The sequence below is a fragment of the Ochotona curzoniae genome, unplaced genomic scaffold (genome assembly GCF_017591425.1).
Source record: "Ochotona curzoniae isolate NIBS_2020 unplaced genomic scaffold, NIBS_Ocur_1.0 contig_3498, whole genome shotgun sequence".
Lineage (NCBI taxonomy): Eukaryota > Metazoa > Chordata > Mammalia > Lagomorpha > Ochotonidae > Ochotona > Ochotona curzoniae.
Genome location: NW_024465885.1, coordinates 294,449 through 310,269, shown reverse-complemented (window position 1 = coordinate 310,269; position 15,821 = coordinate 294,449). Strand labels below are relative to the sequence as shown.

General features: G+C 38.1%; 1 protein-coding gene across 2 annotated transcripts in view; it reads left to right on the top strand.

Moving 5' to 3' along the window:
- GAP43 (growth associated protein 43) overlaps nt 1-14,155 on the top strand; it is a 104,057-nt gene extending 89,902 nt beyond the window's left edge. For both annotated transcript variants that reach the window (XM_040980433.1, XM_040980435.1), the window contains one exon: nt 13,477-14,155. In XM_040980433.1, coding sequence (XP_040836367.1) covers nt 13,477-13,562 — 86 coding nt within the window. In that variant the 3' untranslated portion in view covers nt 13,563-14,155. The remainder of the gene's footprint in view (nt 1-13,476) is intronic.
- Nucleotides 14,156-15,821: the final 1,666 nt, after the last annotated feature.

Genomic DNA, 15,821 nt, shown 5'->3' with positions numbered 1-15,821 from the left:
ACTTCTATGGGCATTAGAGTACTGAACAAATTGGTAATTGTCTTTCAATATCTTTCCTCCTTCCCATCTCGCTCTCTTCACATACATACGTAAATTTAAAGTCAGATCAGTTTTTGGTGCTAAATGAGTGCTGTGATGTGAGATAATGGAGAAGGGAGCAGTCACTTCTGCTCATGACCATCTGCCGGGAATTCATGAGACATTTCAAATGCAGAAAGAATACATCCCTTGGAGCTTAGGTGTTATTAAATCTGTGATGTAATCTGTGCACATACTTCTTTCATTGGAATTTAAACTTTAAAAAAATATTCAAATAATGCCATGATAAAGAGGGGAAAAAATGCCCCTAGACTGAACGGTTTCTGATTGTCGTTATGAGTATCACTCAGTTTTACAACTTTGCTTTTCTATGTAGCATGGCATTTCTCAAAACTTCTCAGGTATAGAACCAGAGTAGTTTACTTTTATGATGACTCCACATTCTTTCTTTCTTCTGACAAAGTGGCAGAAGCAATGCTTTTTCACCAATTCGCCTGCCAGCTCAGATAGCAGTTTAGCTGGGAGCAAAGATGAGTGTGTCCTTGTGATGTTAGATTTATTCCCTGCAATAATGGTAGGAAATAAAGTTAATGTCATTCGATTTCATATAACCAACTCATCTTATTCCATAAAATTGTGTACTTGGGGGGCAACCAGGAAAGCCACATACATTCTGATTCTTTCTATATATTTCTAATGGGGAAAAGATTGGATATTAATTTCTAATGATTTGGTAGACATACATTAAGCATAATGTTAAGTTTTCAAAACTTGAGTTTTTGTTTCAATTTTTACAATCTCTGTATCCTTTTGGCTAAAATAATGACTGTTTTCCTGCAGAGATCCAATTTCTGCAAGAGTAGCTCTCTTTAACTAAGAGACACCAATATCCTTATTTTCTGATTAGAATTACAGACTTTACAGGAACATTTTGGGAAGACATTTTAGTATTATTTCATATGGGACACAGATTTTCATTTTTGCTTTGGGAAAATCTTTGGATGAAAATGTTAAAATTAATGGCTAAAATTAGGTTGAGTGGATTTTCCTGAAACCATAGATTGGATTACAATCTGATGAACCCCAAATCCTATAGACTGGTTTAAAATCTCAACATACTGCATTCTATGCTTTAAATTTTGTTGAAATGTTTCAACCTCCAAAGAACCTATTAAGCTAGGGTAAGCTCAGTGTCCATATTATTTATAGGTTAGGAAATTAAATCAGAGAGGAAAAATAATTTTTCTGAGGCCATTTGGCTAGTTGGGGGCAAAGTTAAGGCCAGAACACAACTTAGTTTGTCCTAGGCCCACACATTTGAGAGAATATGTAAAAATGCATTTATGTTTCAGATATCATTATGATACCTCTGCATTTTCTTCTTTAAGTTCTATAGAACTTTTAAGTACATAGTATTATTATTAGAATTCTCTCAAGGGTTCAGAAAGCAGAGAGTGGGGGCATAGATGTTATTTGTACCATTCTTTTGACATGAAAATCGTTTATAGTGGTTCAGTAATTTCAAAGTGGATTGAAATATGAAGCATGGTGATGAAAAGAGAAAAATAGGGATCCCAGTTAGTAACTACCAAAAAACCATGTTCCCGGCTCCAGACTGACATCTGGTACACAGCTCATGAGAAAGATCTTGGCCACAACAAAAGGGCCATATGTGAGTTAGTTACCAAATGCTTTTTATTGCTTCCTTTGAGCTTTGGAGGTGGTGATGCTTAATATTCAAGAGAGACGAAAATAAAAAGGGAAAGGAAGCAAACATCTTAGCCCAGTGGTGATTGGTAGAGTAATTGTGGGCATGGCCCCAAGATGATAGCAGCTTCTATTTAATCAATGCTGACAAGGCTGGGGAGAGCTGGGCAGGTCCCAAGAGGTAATGTTTTGCTCGGAAATCCACTCAACCTAATTTCAGTAATGTAGGGCTGTGGAGGGGGCTGGAGTGGAGCCAGGAAACAGGGCCATTAGAGCTCAGTGTAGGCGATGGCAACTGGGAACACCGCCATCCCTCCAGCAGCCCTGCAGCCAGGCTGCCTGGTTTAGCACACAGGCAGCCACTGCTGCATATGCTCTGGGTATTTCCTCATCCACAGAACACACAGCCCCGCTATTCTCACCATTTCGAGAAAAATGGATGGAAAGCACTCACGGACAGGAGTTGCTTCCAGTATCTGTTTCAGCAACGATCATGGAGCCAGCTTGGCATATCTCTTTTAACACTTAACATGAGATTGTTCATTGGCATTGGAACTCCATTTTGAAAGTTACAACTGCACTAGACCATATGGATACAGAAATCACTTCATCATTATTATTGTCTTGGTATCATCTTGATCTGTCTTGGAACAGTGGTTGTAGGACAAAAATACGGCAATGATTCCTTTCCCCCACCCCCTTTTTTGAGGTTTAATGAAATTCAGAAAAGATGCTTGACTTTGCAAATCCAAGAGAATGTAGAAAGTCTACACCTTTGGGTTAAGTTCCTGTGTAACAATTCTTTCCTTTGTCTACCTCTTTTTTTCAACAAAGCAGTAAGACAGTACAGTAATTAGTTATATAGAGAAGGTAGAATACAAGAAGGTGGAAATCTTCACTTCACGCTCTCACTGCTGTGTCCCCACATGCTCACCTAACAGTGTGTGACACACACTGGGACGCAGTTCCTTCACTGGATGACTACATGAATGAACGGAGAGAGTTTTCTTTCCTATTTGAAACATCCTTTAACCATAACATTATGTGTTATTTTTATCAGTTACTAATGCTAATGTTCTCTTTAAAGTAATATGGAAATTTGAAAATTCATGAAGGCTTCCAGTGAATGTGATCATTTCTCAGAGGTCTTTGGGTTTGGAAACATTGGTTGAAAAAAATGTTTTTGTTAAGGCTGCTTTGTCATGGTCTGGGCAGGTGACAACATATTGCCAATATTAAATGTCTTAATGAACAAAATGGGTTTTTTGAGACTGAATGCTATGTGGACAATTGAAATAATAGAATGTCAAAAGGATAGATTAAGCAAATTTTAGAGCTACTGGCTAAAACATCTCAGATGGATAAGATAATTTACGCATGAAAATATGAGTATGTCTCACTTTTTAAGTTACCTGGTATCATAGTCTTTGTATGCTTTGCTCGTTTGTTTAGTTGTTTACTATCTTATTTTTGATACATCCTGTTTCACAATGGAGTTGAATATGGAGGCTTGATATTGCTATGGTGAAAAATGATTTGGGGAGAAGTCATCACCAGGTACATAATAGTAATGATTCCTACTGAGAAATGCATCAGTTATCACACACACACACACACACACACACACACACACTTCAAATAGAATGAATAGAAAATATATGCTTTTTCAACGTCAGCCCCATCAATTTCAAGAGACTTTTGTTCAGTGATGCTGCTATTCATTTGGTCCATCCAGAAATAACCGAGTATCCTGAGAATGTAACCATGTGAATGAAATCTTTTGTACATTATTAACTGATGAAAACGAGTATTCTTAAAAATGATTTATAAGATCCTGGTATTGTGATAAAGAGAGTAAAGTTATTGCCTGCAACCCTGGCATCCTGTATGGATGTCAATTTGTGTCACAGCTGCTCTAGTAAAATCTGTTTTCCTGCTGGGAGCTTGGGAAGGCAACAAAGAATGGGCCACCTGCTTGAGTACCTGCCAACCACATGGAAGACCTGGGTGATGCTCCTGGCTCCTAGTTTTATCCTGGCCCATCACTGGCTTTTACATTCGTTTAGGGAGTGAACCAGCAGTTGATTTCCCCTTCTCTCTTTCTCTCTTTTTCTCTGTGGAAGATCTCCCGAAGATCTCTGCCTGTTAACTGGTGGGTGTGACTCGCACCTTACCTGCCCATGACCTGAAGCACTCCTACTGGCCCTGCAGAACGTGACCTCTGACATAACTGGAGGGTCTAGGGGAATAGATGTGCCTTATGGGCAATTACAGTGTTATTGCTGGGTGGGGGGACTATTGGAGGACACCTCCAGCCCTCCCCTTCCCTAACCTTTCTAAGCTTCTAATTAGTGCACAGTAAATGGACATCCCTCAACAGTTTGTCTCTGGTGGTTCAGCTGCTGAAGAACGCCATTGCCTCACCCCTCGGTGGTCTCAGGAACTGCTGATCAGGAAACGCATATGATTTTCTCTCTCTTTCTACAGACACACATATACACACACACATCTCTACATATGTATATATCCCTTTCTCTGAGTAACTCTTTCAAATAAATACATATTTGTTCCTTTTTCCACCTTTTTAATATTTTATTGTTATTATTATCATTTTATGATACTGTTCCATATTCCCTTATCCCCTCCTCCCCCACCTAGTTCCTCTACATCATCACTAACATATAGTTCTTCATACTCAGTCATATGTCCATCATTGCGGACATGGACAATGGCAGAGTCCAGAATCCTATTGTCAAGATATAGTAAACAGTTTCATTATAAGTCCATCTTTGTCTGGAAGCAGAGATGCATGCTACACTGCATCCTCACATCTGGATGTTGCTCTTCTCCATTTCACAGCTACTGTACATCCCCTTAAATGAAAAATCATGACACAAAATCAACAATAGAAATAAAAATAGAAATTTACAATGCCATGAAGTTAAATGACATGTTACTAGATATGACAGTCTCCATTACACAGCTACTATACCTCCCCTTAAATGAGGAGCCACAAGACAAAATCAACATCAGGGAGAAAAAAGAAATTAACACCACCAAGAAGTTAAATAACATGCTATTAAATGACTAATGTGTAGCTGAAGAAATGAAAATCAAGAACATTCTTGAAGAAAATGATGCTACTGCATGATCTATGAGTCATTGAATGATTTAATCAGAAGAAAGTGTTTTGAAGAGATGAAACCAACAGAAACCAACAAAACCCATGTGATATAGTTTCCGCTGATCTTTGTTGAAGTGTGTCTCCTCCAGACAATAAACAGATGGGTTTTGTTTTTTAATCCAGTCTACTAATCTATGATGTTTGATTGAGTTTAAGTAGATGTAGATCCTCACTCCCGGTGCTAACAACTCCACACCCAGAGAGAAGTTCAGTGCCCAAGCCATTTTCAGCTACCATGGAAAGCAACTGCTCTGGTGGCACATAGGCCTGAAACAGTATGTGATACCTGGGGAACTGAGTGTGGATGCCTAATGATTTTTCATTAAAACTCTATCAAATTGTCCTTGTTAATGAAATGAATGAGCCAGAGCATTAGTGTAATAAAGACTCTGGTGAAGTTCTCCCAGACACTTCCCTGTTAAAGCTCTGATTGGCTTTCTAAAACCTTTTCTGATAGGATGTAGCTGATATTTGTCCTTTGCTCCTTTCTGTGAGCATTTAAGGGCAAAATAAAACAAAAAGAAAACTTTCCAAGATCTTTGCTCTTGGCTTTTTTTTTTTAATTGAAAGGTAGATTTACAGAGAGGAGGAGAGATAGAGAGGAAGATCTTCTTTCTGATGGTTCACTCCCTAAGTGATGGCAACGGCTGGAGCTGAGCCAAATCTGAAGCCAGGAGCTCTTTCAGGTCTCCCACATGGGTGCAGGGTCCCAAGACTTTGGGCCATCCTCAACTCCTTTTCCAGGGCACAGGGAGCTGGATGGGAAGTGGAGCTGCCAGGATTAGAAGTGGTGCCCATATGGGATCCTGGGCATGCAAGGTGAGGTCTTTAACTGCCATGCTATTGCACCAGGCCCGGTTGGTTTGCTTTTGCTTTAATGGGACTTCTTTCAGCTCTTGCTAGCCATTGATTTAATTGTGTTTTTTCTGTGGCATCATACTGACAAAGCTATGATTTCTCTCCAGTCCCAGTTCTTTGAAGAAATGCATCAGGCACTCGATCTCACTTGTTTAAAATGTCCATTGAAACATCTTCAGTTTTGTCTGTGGATATTCAAGACAGAAGAGTTTTGCTACCCGCTGAGGAGAAAGTTTGCACTTAAAATTTTCAGTCAGAATTGTATGACCAGAATCATTGGATGGATTTGATTGTGTTTTTTGCTTCTACTGTTAATTTCCAATCCTCTTCACCAGAGCACAAGCATGATTAATTTGTCCTTCTTAAATTTATGTAGATGGGCTGCTGCTGCAGGTCCCATGCTCAACACTGTGTCATTCCTCCTACAATTTGTGATCTTTGTTAGTGTCAACGTTTTATCTTCTGTCCACCAAGCATTTTCAAAAATTTGATGTTTATTATTGCTTCTGTTTTAGCAGAATCCCTGTCACTGCTAATGGGCCTCTTTTCAAGCTTATCTATCAACATGCTTAGTTCCTCATGAATGAAATGTAGATTTCATTCATAAATCTTATAGCAAATTAAAATGAGTTTGTTTTAAAATCCATGCATTTTTAAAACACCATACATTATCATGAACTCTTTGAGGACTACTGATATGCACATGTGTTTATGTGTGTCTTAACCTGCTGCGGTAACAAAATAAACTAGGAAGCTTCTAAATAAAAGAAATTCATTTCTCACAATTCTGGGAGCCTTGGGAGTCCAAAGTCAAGACATTGGAAAATTCACTTTCTGGTGGTGGCCTGCGTCTTCAAAGCTAGCAGCTTCTTACTTTTCCTTGTGTTGTAGGAGGGATTAGGAACCCTCCGAGGTTTCCTTTAGAAGTGCAATAATGTCAATTATGAGAGCTCAGGTCTCATGATCTCATTACCACACCCCCTTGCCCACCCAAAGTCATCACCTTGGGTATTAGTTTTGAACATATGAATTTCTGTGGAACACAAGTATTCAGATAATCCATTTAATTTTTCTTTTCCTCGATGTCTTAATCAAAATCACAGTATGAAAAAATAGGCTTTCAAGTTGATAATAGTTAAAAGTGCTAATCAGAGACAAGCTGAAAAAAGGAAAGTTCTTTTCTGTGCTTTAGCTTGATGGGTTTTAGCTGTCACATTCGAAATTCCAGGCTTTTCTCATTTGTTACTGTCACTCTCTTGTTTTATGTCACTTGGTACTGAATCTTTCACTTCAATCTCCTGTTTTTCTATAGCCTCCTTTCTGGCAGGAGGGTGGCTGAACTGGTGGACCATGAATGTGACCATTTACCCTAATTTGGTTATGGTAACGGAGTGACCAGCCGGCCTTAGTCGTTCACGTGGCTCTGCTATTCCACAAGATGAGCAAAGCTTTTGCACAAATTATTGAAGATTATGTACAAACCGATGTCTAGCATTTGCAAATTATAAAATTAGTGCCAGCAAATGCTCAAGCCAGATGTCACATAATGAAAAATTAATTAATGTTCTTCCCTCCATTTTGAAGTGCTTTTAAAAAGACTAGTTTTCAAATTGTATACTACAAGCCTACCCACTTGTAGATGACCTGCTCTTGCATCTACTTGGAAGCCACACATCCTTCTTGGAGGAAGGCAAGGGCAGAGAAAGTAATCTAAGGTGGAAGACACCAAAATAGCTTTCTTTAGGTTGGAAATTGCTGTTTATGGACAGTATGGATTTAGATAAACTACTTAATCTTGCTCCAAGCTTCTTCAGCTACAAAATGAGACAATTAGGATAAGCGAAGTTTAAATGAAATGAAAGATGGACACTAAGTATGATTCTAAGCCAGTAGTAAGTGTTAATTACATCTACACCCTTTATATGAAGGGCATGGAAAGTTTCCATCTCAACTTCTTTCTGGCGGTGAAAATTGCTTTATAGAACAGGATAGGAGATGTAGCTATATGACTACATTAATTGTAATGTTAGTAATGTTGAGATATTTTGTTCTGCAAACAGGTTCAATTATATCCACTTTCCAATGATTTGAATTCAATCTATAGTAAGTTCCTCCTTTGATAACAATGCCTGGATCCCTGCCAACCAGGTTGGAAACCAGGATGACATTTCTGGTAACTGGCTTCTGCCAAAACCAAATGTGGCTGTTGAGTAGGGAGCATTTAGAGAGTGAAGCTCTAGATGAAAGATTTCTCTCTTTGTGTCTTTTCTTCTTTCCCTCCCTTCTTGTTTCCTTCTTCCCTCCATGGCCCTCTCTATTACTATGGCCATGAGCAAACCATAATCTCTTTACAATACTTCATTTGGTCTTTCTTAAGCAAAATTCAAACTATGAAAACCCATAGTTCTATGAAAGTTATTTTCTGAGTAACTAAATTCTTAAGATAGACTTACTAAAAGGTTCACTTGAAGATTCTTTATTTCAATGTTTAGGTTTGAGGTTAGGACCAACAGGGCTACTGAAACCTGCAGGGCTTATTAGCTGAAATGTGCAGATTATAAATGTGCTAGGTTGGTAGCAAGGTATATATCAAAAGAAGGTATACCATATAGACCATGGCTTAACAGCTCTAAATACTAACCTTTCAAAGTCATTTTAAATTAAAGGGAGAGTTAATAAAAAGGAAAATTTCCTTTAGAAAATGAGATGGGGGAATGCGTTGCCTTGGTGTCTTAGATACCACAATGGAAGACTATAGGCCACATTGGAGTGTGTGGGTTCAAACCTCAGCTCTGCTCCCAATTCCACCTTCTTGCTAATGTGTACATAGGGAGGCAGCAGGTGATGGTTCAAGTACTTGACTCTCTGCTACCTCTTCCTTCTGGGTGACCTACACTGAGTTCTTGGCTCCTGCCTTTTGCCTGTCCCAGCCACAGTTGACAGGTTTTTAATCTCGTAAGTTTTGCAAGTCAGGAAAAAATTATAGATTCCCACTATTTAGTTAGTAGTGCTGAGTTGATAAACAGGCTTGACCCTGACTCTCAAGTTCAAGTCTGACCACCTAATATAATGGGAAAACTGGACAAGTGGAAAACCTGAATTTTAGTCTCGACATGATCATAAGTAAGTCATATAGTTTTGCGAACATTTTTTCATGTACCTGGATTTCAATTTTCTCATCTGTAAAATAAAAATGTCCATTCATTCTTACACTCAACAATTAATTATTGACAGCCCTCCTTTGCATTAGTTTCCATGCTGGACATTGAGGATTCAAAATTACAAAAGATAGATATTTTGTTATCTTTAAAGGGATTATGATTTAGTAACTTAATGCCCTCTGACTATTAGCCTTCTATGATTATGAACTTTATTGTCCATTAAAGTTACATGACAGTACTTGCAAAAATGTTGGAAAGTGAAATTAAAAGATGGATTACACGGTGGCATCATTTTTCCCAAGAGACTTTTGTGTTTCCTTTAGTCAGCCAGGTGTTGGTTACTCAGTGGTGCCTTTTTTCATGGTGCTGTAATTTGTTGTTGTTGTGGCTGTTGTTCTAACTCATACCATTTGTTGACCTTGTTCCATGGCTTCACAATTATGGAAATGTATAATGATGGAGTACTGGGGTCTATTGTATCCAGATGTGGGGGTATAATGGAACATGCATCCCTGCTTCCAGACGAAAGTTAGATTCCCAGTGTAACTGTTGGACATGTGTAGACAATAGGATGCTGGACTGTCTCACATTGTACCAGCAATGTCGGGGTACACTTAAATAAAGAGACTGATAGAAACATGATTCCTTATGCAGGACTACACCATTGTAGTAAAATGGGGAAAACCTGTCAGGGGGTGGAAGGTTGGGGGGAAAACACAGTCTATATGAAATTGTACCACATAATTCAAAAATTATATATATTTTTTGAAAATCAGATATACTTTTTTCATGGTGCACATTTTCCCATGAAATTTTTGAATACCTCTTCAATGCACAGATTCCAAAAGATTTTACCCAAGCACTAAATTTTCTTCTAGTTCCATTTCCAAAAGCCTATTTGAAGCATAACTAATATTCTGGTAACTTTCACTGGCAGCAGAGATCATTGTTTTTTAAATTATTTTCCCGATGTCTAGAAGAAAACATGATACAGTCAAGGAACACAACAACAAATTATTCAGTGAGTGAACCAACAAATTATACTTAAAATACTGGGAGGCATTTGAGGAAAATAGTAGATAGATACTGATGCTCACATAATGGGGAAGAGGTAGCAATGACTGCTTATTGTGTCAGACTTAACCTCATTTTTGAGAGATGTAAATATTGCTCAAACAAGTCAGTAGTAACAATACAATTATTAATAATAAAAGCATAGCAGAGCTGGCACTGAGGTATAGTAAGCTAAGCCACTGCCTGCAGTTTACAAAGATGACAGGAGAATTTAAGAGGACTGTTACTATGACCCTGACTTCATTCCAATAAGGGACAAAAAAAAAAAACAACTGCACCCCAGAGTGATTGGAATCTTTGTTATTTTGTTTCTCCACCTTCATTTCTGTTATCAAGTTTCTGAGAGTCAGCAGGAGATGCCGGAAGTAATTGGATTCTGCCACCCATAGGGGAGACCTGGATTCAGTTCCTGCCTTCTTTCCCTTAGCCTTGGCCTGGCCTACTCCCAGCGTAAGGGGAATGTGGAGAGTTAATCAGCATATGGGAGCTTTCTCTCTTTGTATTTCTCTCTCTCAAATGAGTCAGTAGTAACAATAAAATTATAAAAAGTATAACAGGGCTGGCACTGAGGTATATTAGGCTAAGCCTTTGCTTGTAGTGTACACCTTCCATATAGGTGAGAGTTAAAGTCAGCAGAGGATGGCCCAAGGCCTTAGGCCCCTGCATCTACATGGGAGACCCAGAAGAGGGTCCTCGGCTCCTTGCTCCTGGCTTTGGATTGGCTCAGCTCCTGGCATTTTGGCCATTTGGGGAGTGAATGAGCAAATGGAAGATCCTTCTCTCTCCTTCTTTCTGTAAACTCTGCCTTTGAAATAAAAACAAACCTTTAAAATCTATAGCTTTATGTTTTTCAAGTTATTATAATTTTAATAACCCATGTTTATTTAAAAACATCCTAGATATGAGTAAAATGGACATCTTTTCATTTGGTTAGCTTATAAACCTTGCCCATATCCTGCTAAATAAAAAAAAAATGTATTTGTTGATCTCTTTACTTAGTGGCCATTAAGTCTTTGATTATAATGTAAACTTTAAAAAAAGAACAAAGCAAAGTAAGGGAAGAAGTAAGGAAGAGAAAGAGGAAGAAAGAGGGTAGAAGGTAAGGAAGAAGAAAGGGAGGAAGAGAATATTCTAAGAATTTCATCTATGAAACATATTGAATCTGTTCTCTTTGTATTAACATCACATATCCGTAAGAATTGATGAAACCTGCATTGTAACTATTAGGCATTTACTGAGAATCTAATGTAGTAATAAACTCCTTTAAAAAACTTACAGCTGATTGCTTTCAAAGAAATATACTTTCTGTGACTTCTTCTAATGATTTCCTAAGTGGTCTCCATTTTAATCTCATCATCTTCATCCCAATACCAAATCCATTTTATTTGAAATTGCTAATTTAATTTCCTCAATGTACAGTTGTTCTTTATTTTTCGTGGTCTTGGAAAAACTTATTTATTCCATTCAGATTAAATAAAATTTGTTGGTCTATCAAAATTCTGTGACTGTAGTGTGTCTTTCAGAGGAAAAAATAACAGCTAGTAGACATTATGAGAAAGAAATGTAATAATCTTTATTTTAAGACATAGATGGGATAGGCTTTGTGCATAGTGAGTTAAGCAGAGTACCACTTCTGATCCAGCTTCGTGCTAAAACACACCCTGGGAGGCAGCAAATACTTGAGGTCTTAAGCAGGAAAAGACAATGGAGTTCATGGCTCCCGGTTTTGACCTAGTCTAAGCCTGTCTTGTAGTGAATGGAAATTTTCTTTCACTCTGCCACTATGTATTTCAAAAATACATTTCTAAAGATTAAAAAATTAAAAATAAATGCAGGTATGCTCAACATGATTTGGTGTGCTGAATAGTTGAGAAAGCAGGCCTAGAGGCATTCTCCTAAATTCACAGGTTGTAACTGACTGATATCCTTGTAGAATTAGCCCTTGGTTGGTGTCTGAAAACTTGAATTTTTGGAGAGTTCACCCGACTCTTACTCATAGGAGTAGCTCCCATGCCTAAACTCCTTGTGTAAACGTTGTATCTCATGCTGAACATCTCTTTTTTCTCTTAGAGGTTGAACTTGGTATATTACAGGCAGAGGTTGCCAACCTGACCAACTCTCTACACAAACTCTGAATCTTCTTCTGAAGTTCCTGTGAACGACATGAGCAGATGGTGTCTTAGATGTTGTCAGAATTTATTGCTGGAAGAAAATGAAAAACTATCTCAATGACTGTCTGGAAAAGATTCTCAAAACTTGTGCCTGGTTTCCTCCAAATTTTATCCCAGGCAACTTTTCCCTTTGTTTCACTTTGTGTGCTTTAACTTTGACAACTTATAACCACGAGTAAAACTTATGTCGATTCCATTGAGTCCTGCAGGCAAATGATTAAACCCCAGGGGGTCTTGGAGACCCCTGATACAGAGCATTTATTGGTTGGGAACACAAGTAACTTTAGGAAAAGGGAATTCTATTTCTGCAGTTGACATCTTAGTATACTATCTTGTAACATAACATCGATTGATTGAGTTCTCCAGGGAAACTAAATGGTAAGAGGTGGGGGCAACAGTATTCTTCATAAAGACATGCAGCACTCCTTGTTAAGTGACACAATGCTTGCCCCATGGTAAGTGTACTTAGCTGTAATGGAATTGACTGCAAGGAACTGATCATTGCAATGCTTTACAAGTGGTTGTTTTTTGCCTGACACAGCACCTGAGGGTAAGGTGTTAAACAGAAGCATCATCACCCAAGAAGGATTTTTGATCTTTTTCTGTCTTTCTCTCCATAATCCCTCGTTTTCTGTTTTTCTCTTCATGAACACAAGAAAGTGATTACATGATCAGGAATAATTTGGTGTCAAAGTGATTAGAAATGGGAGAATTCAAGAGCAAAACCAACGATACACTTTCTAGGGAATTCTCACTCTAGTTCTCTCTCTAAACAGCCAATTCAGTCAAATGGCTACTCCAGCTCCAATCAGTGCTGAAAATTCATTATTTTACTTTCTAATCATAATTCTATGAGAAATAAAGGGTATGACAATTAAAACTGATACTCCATGAAATACCGATGATCTGATACTAATGAAAGGGAAATGCAGGGTGTTGCTGTTTTGCTGTGTGAATCTCACATGTAGATATATTGGCCATAAGGCCGAAAGGTTAAAGGCCTTAGCATTTCTCTTTCCTAGATTTCTTTCTTCTAACATAAAATATACCTGGGTTTCTGCACTCTTTCATTTGGGTCAGTTGTGCAACAACCTCCTAGAGGTAGAGTCTTCTGAACTTGAACTTCATTAAGTATTAAAGGCACTAAAAATCTCTTTTTATTCTAAAGATCTTTGTAGTGACGTAAACATTGTGTTGTCCTTGTTGTACAAGCAGATGAAGCAAACTACTAATTTCTTTTCTCCTTCTTTCTCTCCCCACCCTGTCTTGTTTTCCACTTCAGAAGCTGTAGATGAAACCAAACCTAAGGAAAGTGCCCGGCAGGATGAGGGTAAAGAAGAAGGCGAGGCTGACCAAGAACATGCCTGAACTCTAAGAAACGGCTTTCCTCGTCCCCACCCTCCCCTCGCCTGAACCCTGTCTTTCCCACCCTCTTCTCAGCTCCACTCTGAAGTTCCCTTCCTTTCCTGCTCACGTCTGTGAGTCTGTCCTCTCCCACCCGCTAGCCCTCTTTCTCTCTGTGTGGCAAACATTTAAAAAAAAAAAAGCAGGAAAGATCCCAAGTCAAACAGTGTGGCTTAAATTTTTTTTGTTTGTTTCTTGGTGTTGTTATGGCGAGTTTTTGGTAATGATGATCCAATCATTTTGGGAAATTCTTGCAACTGTATCCAAGTTTTTTGATCTGGTGCGTGTGGCCCTGTGGGAGTCCACTTTCCTCTCTATCTCTGTTCCAAGTGTGTGTGCAATGTTCCGTTCATCTGAGGAGTCCAAAATATTGAGTGAATTCAAAAACCATTTTTGTTTTCTTCCTTTTCAATGTGATGGAATGAACAAAACGGAAAAAAAATCCAAAAACCCAGTCTGTTTTAAAAATAAATAAATAAAGCAAATGTGCCAATTAGCATAATGTGTGGCTCTAAGGCTCCTTTTTCAATCGGAATATTAATAAATCATCAGAGTAATCAAACTGCAATGTCTCTGTGTCTCTGTTCCAGCTTCTCACTAGTTCACTTGACGTAGTGGCATCTTCCATTTGGTTGCCCCAGCTTCTCTACATGACACCAACAATACTGAGAAAGAAATGTGGATAAAACCCAAGGCTTTGATTAGTTCCAAGGACTCCAGTTCTTGCTGGATGATTGAGCCATACATAAGCTTTCTGTGACTGCCATTACCAAGCATTGTGGATATGATGAATTACATAAGAGAAACGTGCCATTATCCCACCGTGGTGGAGATGGAGAGTCTGAAGAACATGGTGTTGGTAGCTAGATCCCTCCTGAGGACTGTTCAGGGAAGATGTGCTCCAGGTTTCTCTCCAGCTATCCACCTCCTGGGTCTTTACATCTTCCCTCTGTGTACATCTTTGTATCCATATTTTCCCATTTTATAATGAAACTAATCCTATTGAATTAAGGGTTAACTTAATTACTTCATTTTAGCTTAATTATCCCTGTCAAGACCAAACAAAGTCACATGCAAAGGCCTTTGGAATTGGACTTCTATACAGAAATTTGTGCTTAACATGCACTAAAAGTTGTTTTTACTAAAATAGCCTCAGATTATGTTTGTGGTGCATGAGAACTTTAGTTTGCCCAATGGAAGATGATTCCAGGTCTTCTACATTACCTATTACAGGTACATATCACTCTTATAAACATTCAGGTTCATGTTTGTATGATTAATTTTAATCCAATATTTAGCAATCCATTCTATCTGAATCAGTTTATGAAATTTTGTTGGGCTACAAATCCCCACACATGGTAGCTGTCAGATTCTTGATTAATTACATTCATTGTACAGGCTATTGTTAAAAGTAAATGCAGAAAAGATATGCTAAGCACCTGTTATCAATATTTTCAGAATGTAGTTCTACTTTTCTAAATGCTTTCTGTTAGATGGTAAACAGCTTTTATATGAAACTAAGCAATGCTCCTAAACCCTTAAGTATCTGTGCTGTTTAATACTCTCTAACTTTTCTAAATCAATATTGGTCCAAATTCCTGACAAGTCATATTCTTTTCTGGGCCTAAGTCTCCTCTCCATTCAACAAGACTAAAGTGTTGCTTCAAGCTTCATCTATTTACCTGCATAGAGACTATTTCAGCTGTAAAGAAAAAAAAATGAGGCCAACAGAAAAAAAAAAACCTTAAAATGATGAAGCAACAGAAAGAACTTAAAATAATGAAGATCATCTGTATAAGTCCTGCCACAACCTTTGCAATGACCTCTGTGTGGAACTGGTATCTAATTATTGCTTAAGAAAAGTCAGTGCCACATGAATCATGAGTCATCATTGGATCATGCATCTCTGCTTGGTTACTGAATCTACATGCAATTTTCAGGTAGAGAAGAAGCTTGAAAGAACAAGATCAGACGACATTAATAACATTAAGCCAATTTAGAAGTTTGGATTAATTCTGAGTTGATATGATATCCTTAGAGACTATTGCAACAAGTGTCTATAGCCCAAAATAATCTCATGAGAGTCTTATCTGTGGGATAAGGTTCTGAAAAGTCATTCATGGTTTGGAGCCAGGTTCTATAATATGTAAAGCAACATTTTGTCTGAGGATTCTACTCCACCTCAGTTTTGTTCACCTTAAATAGTTTTATTTCTATCACAAA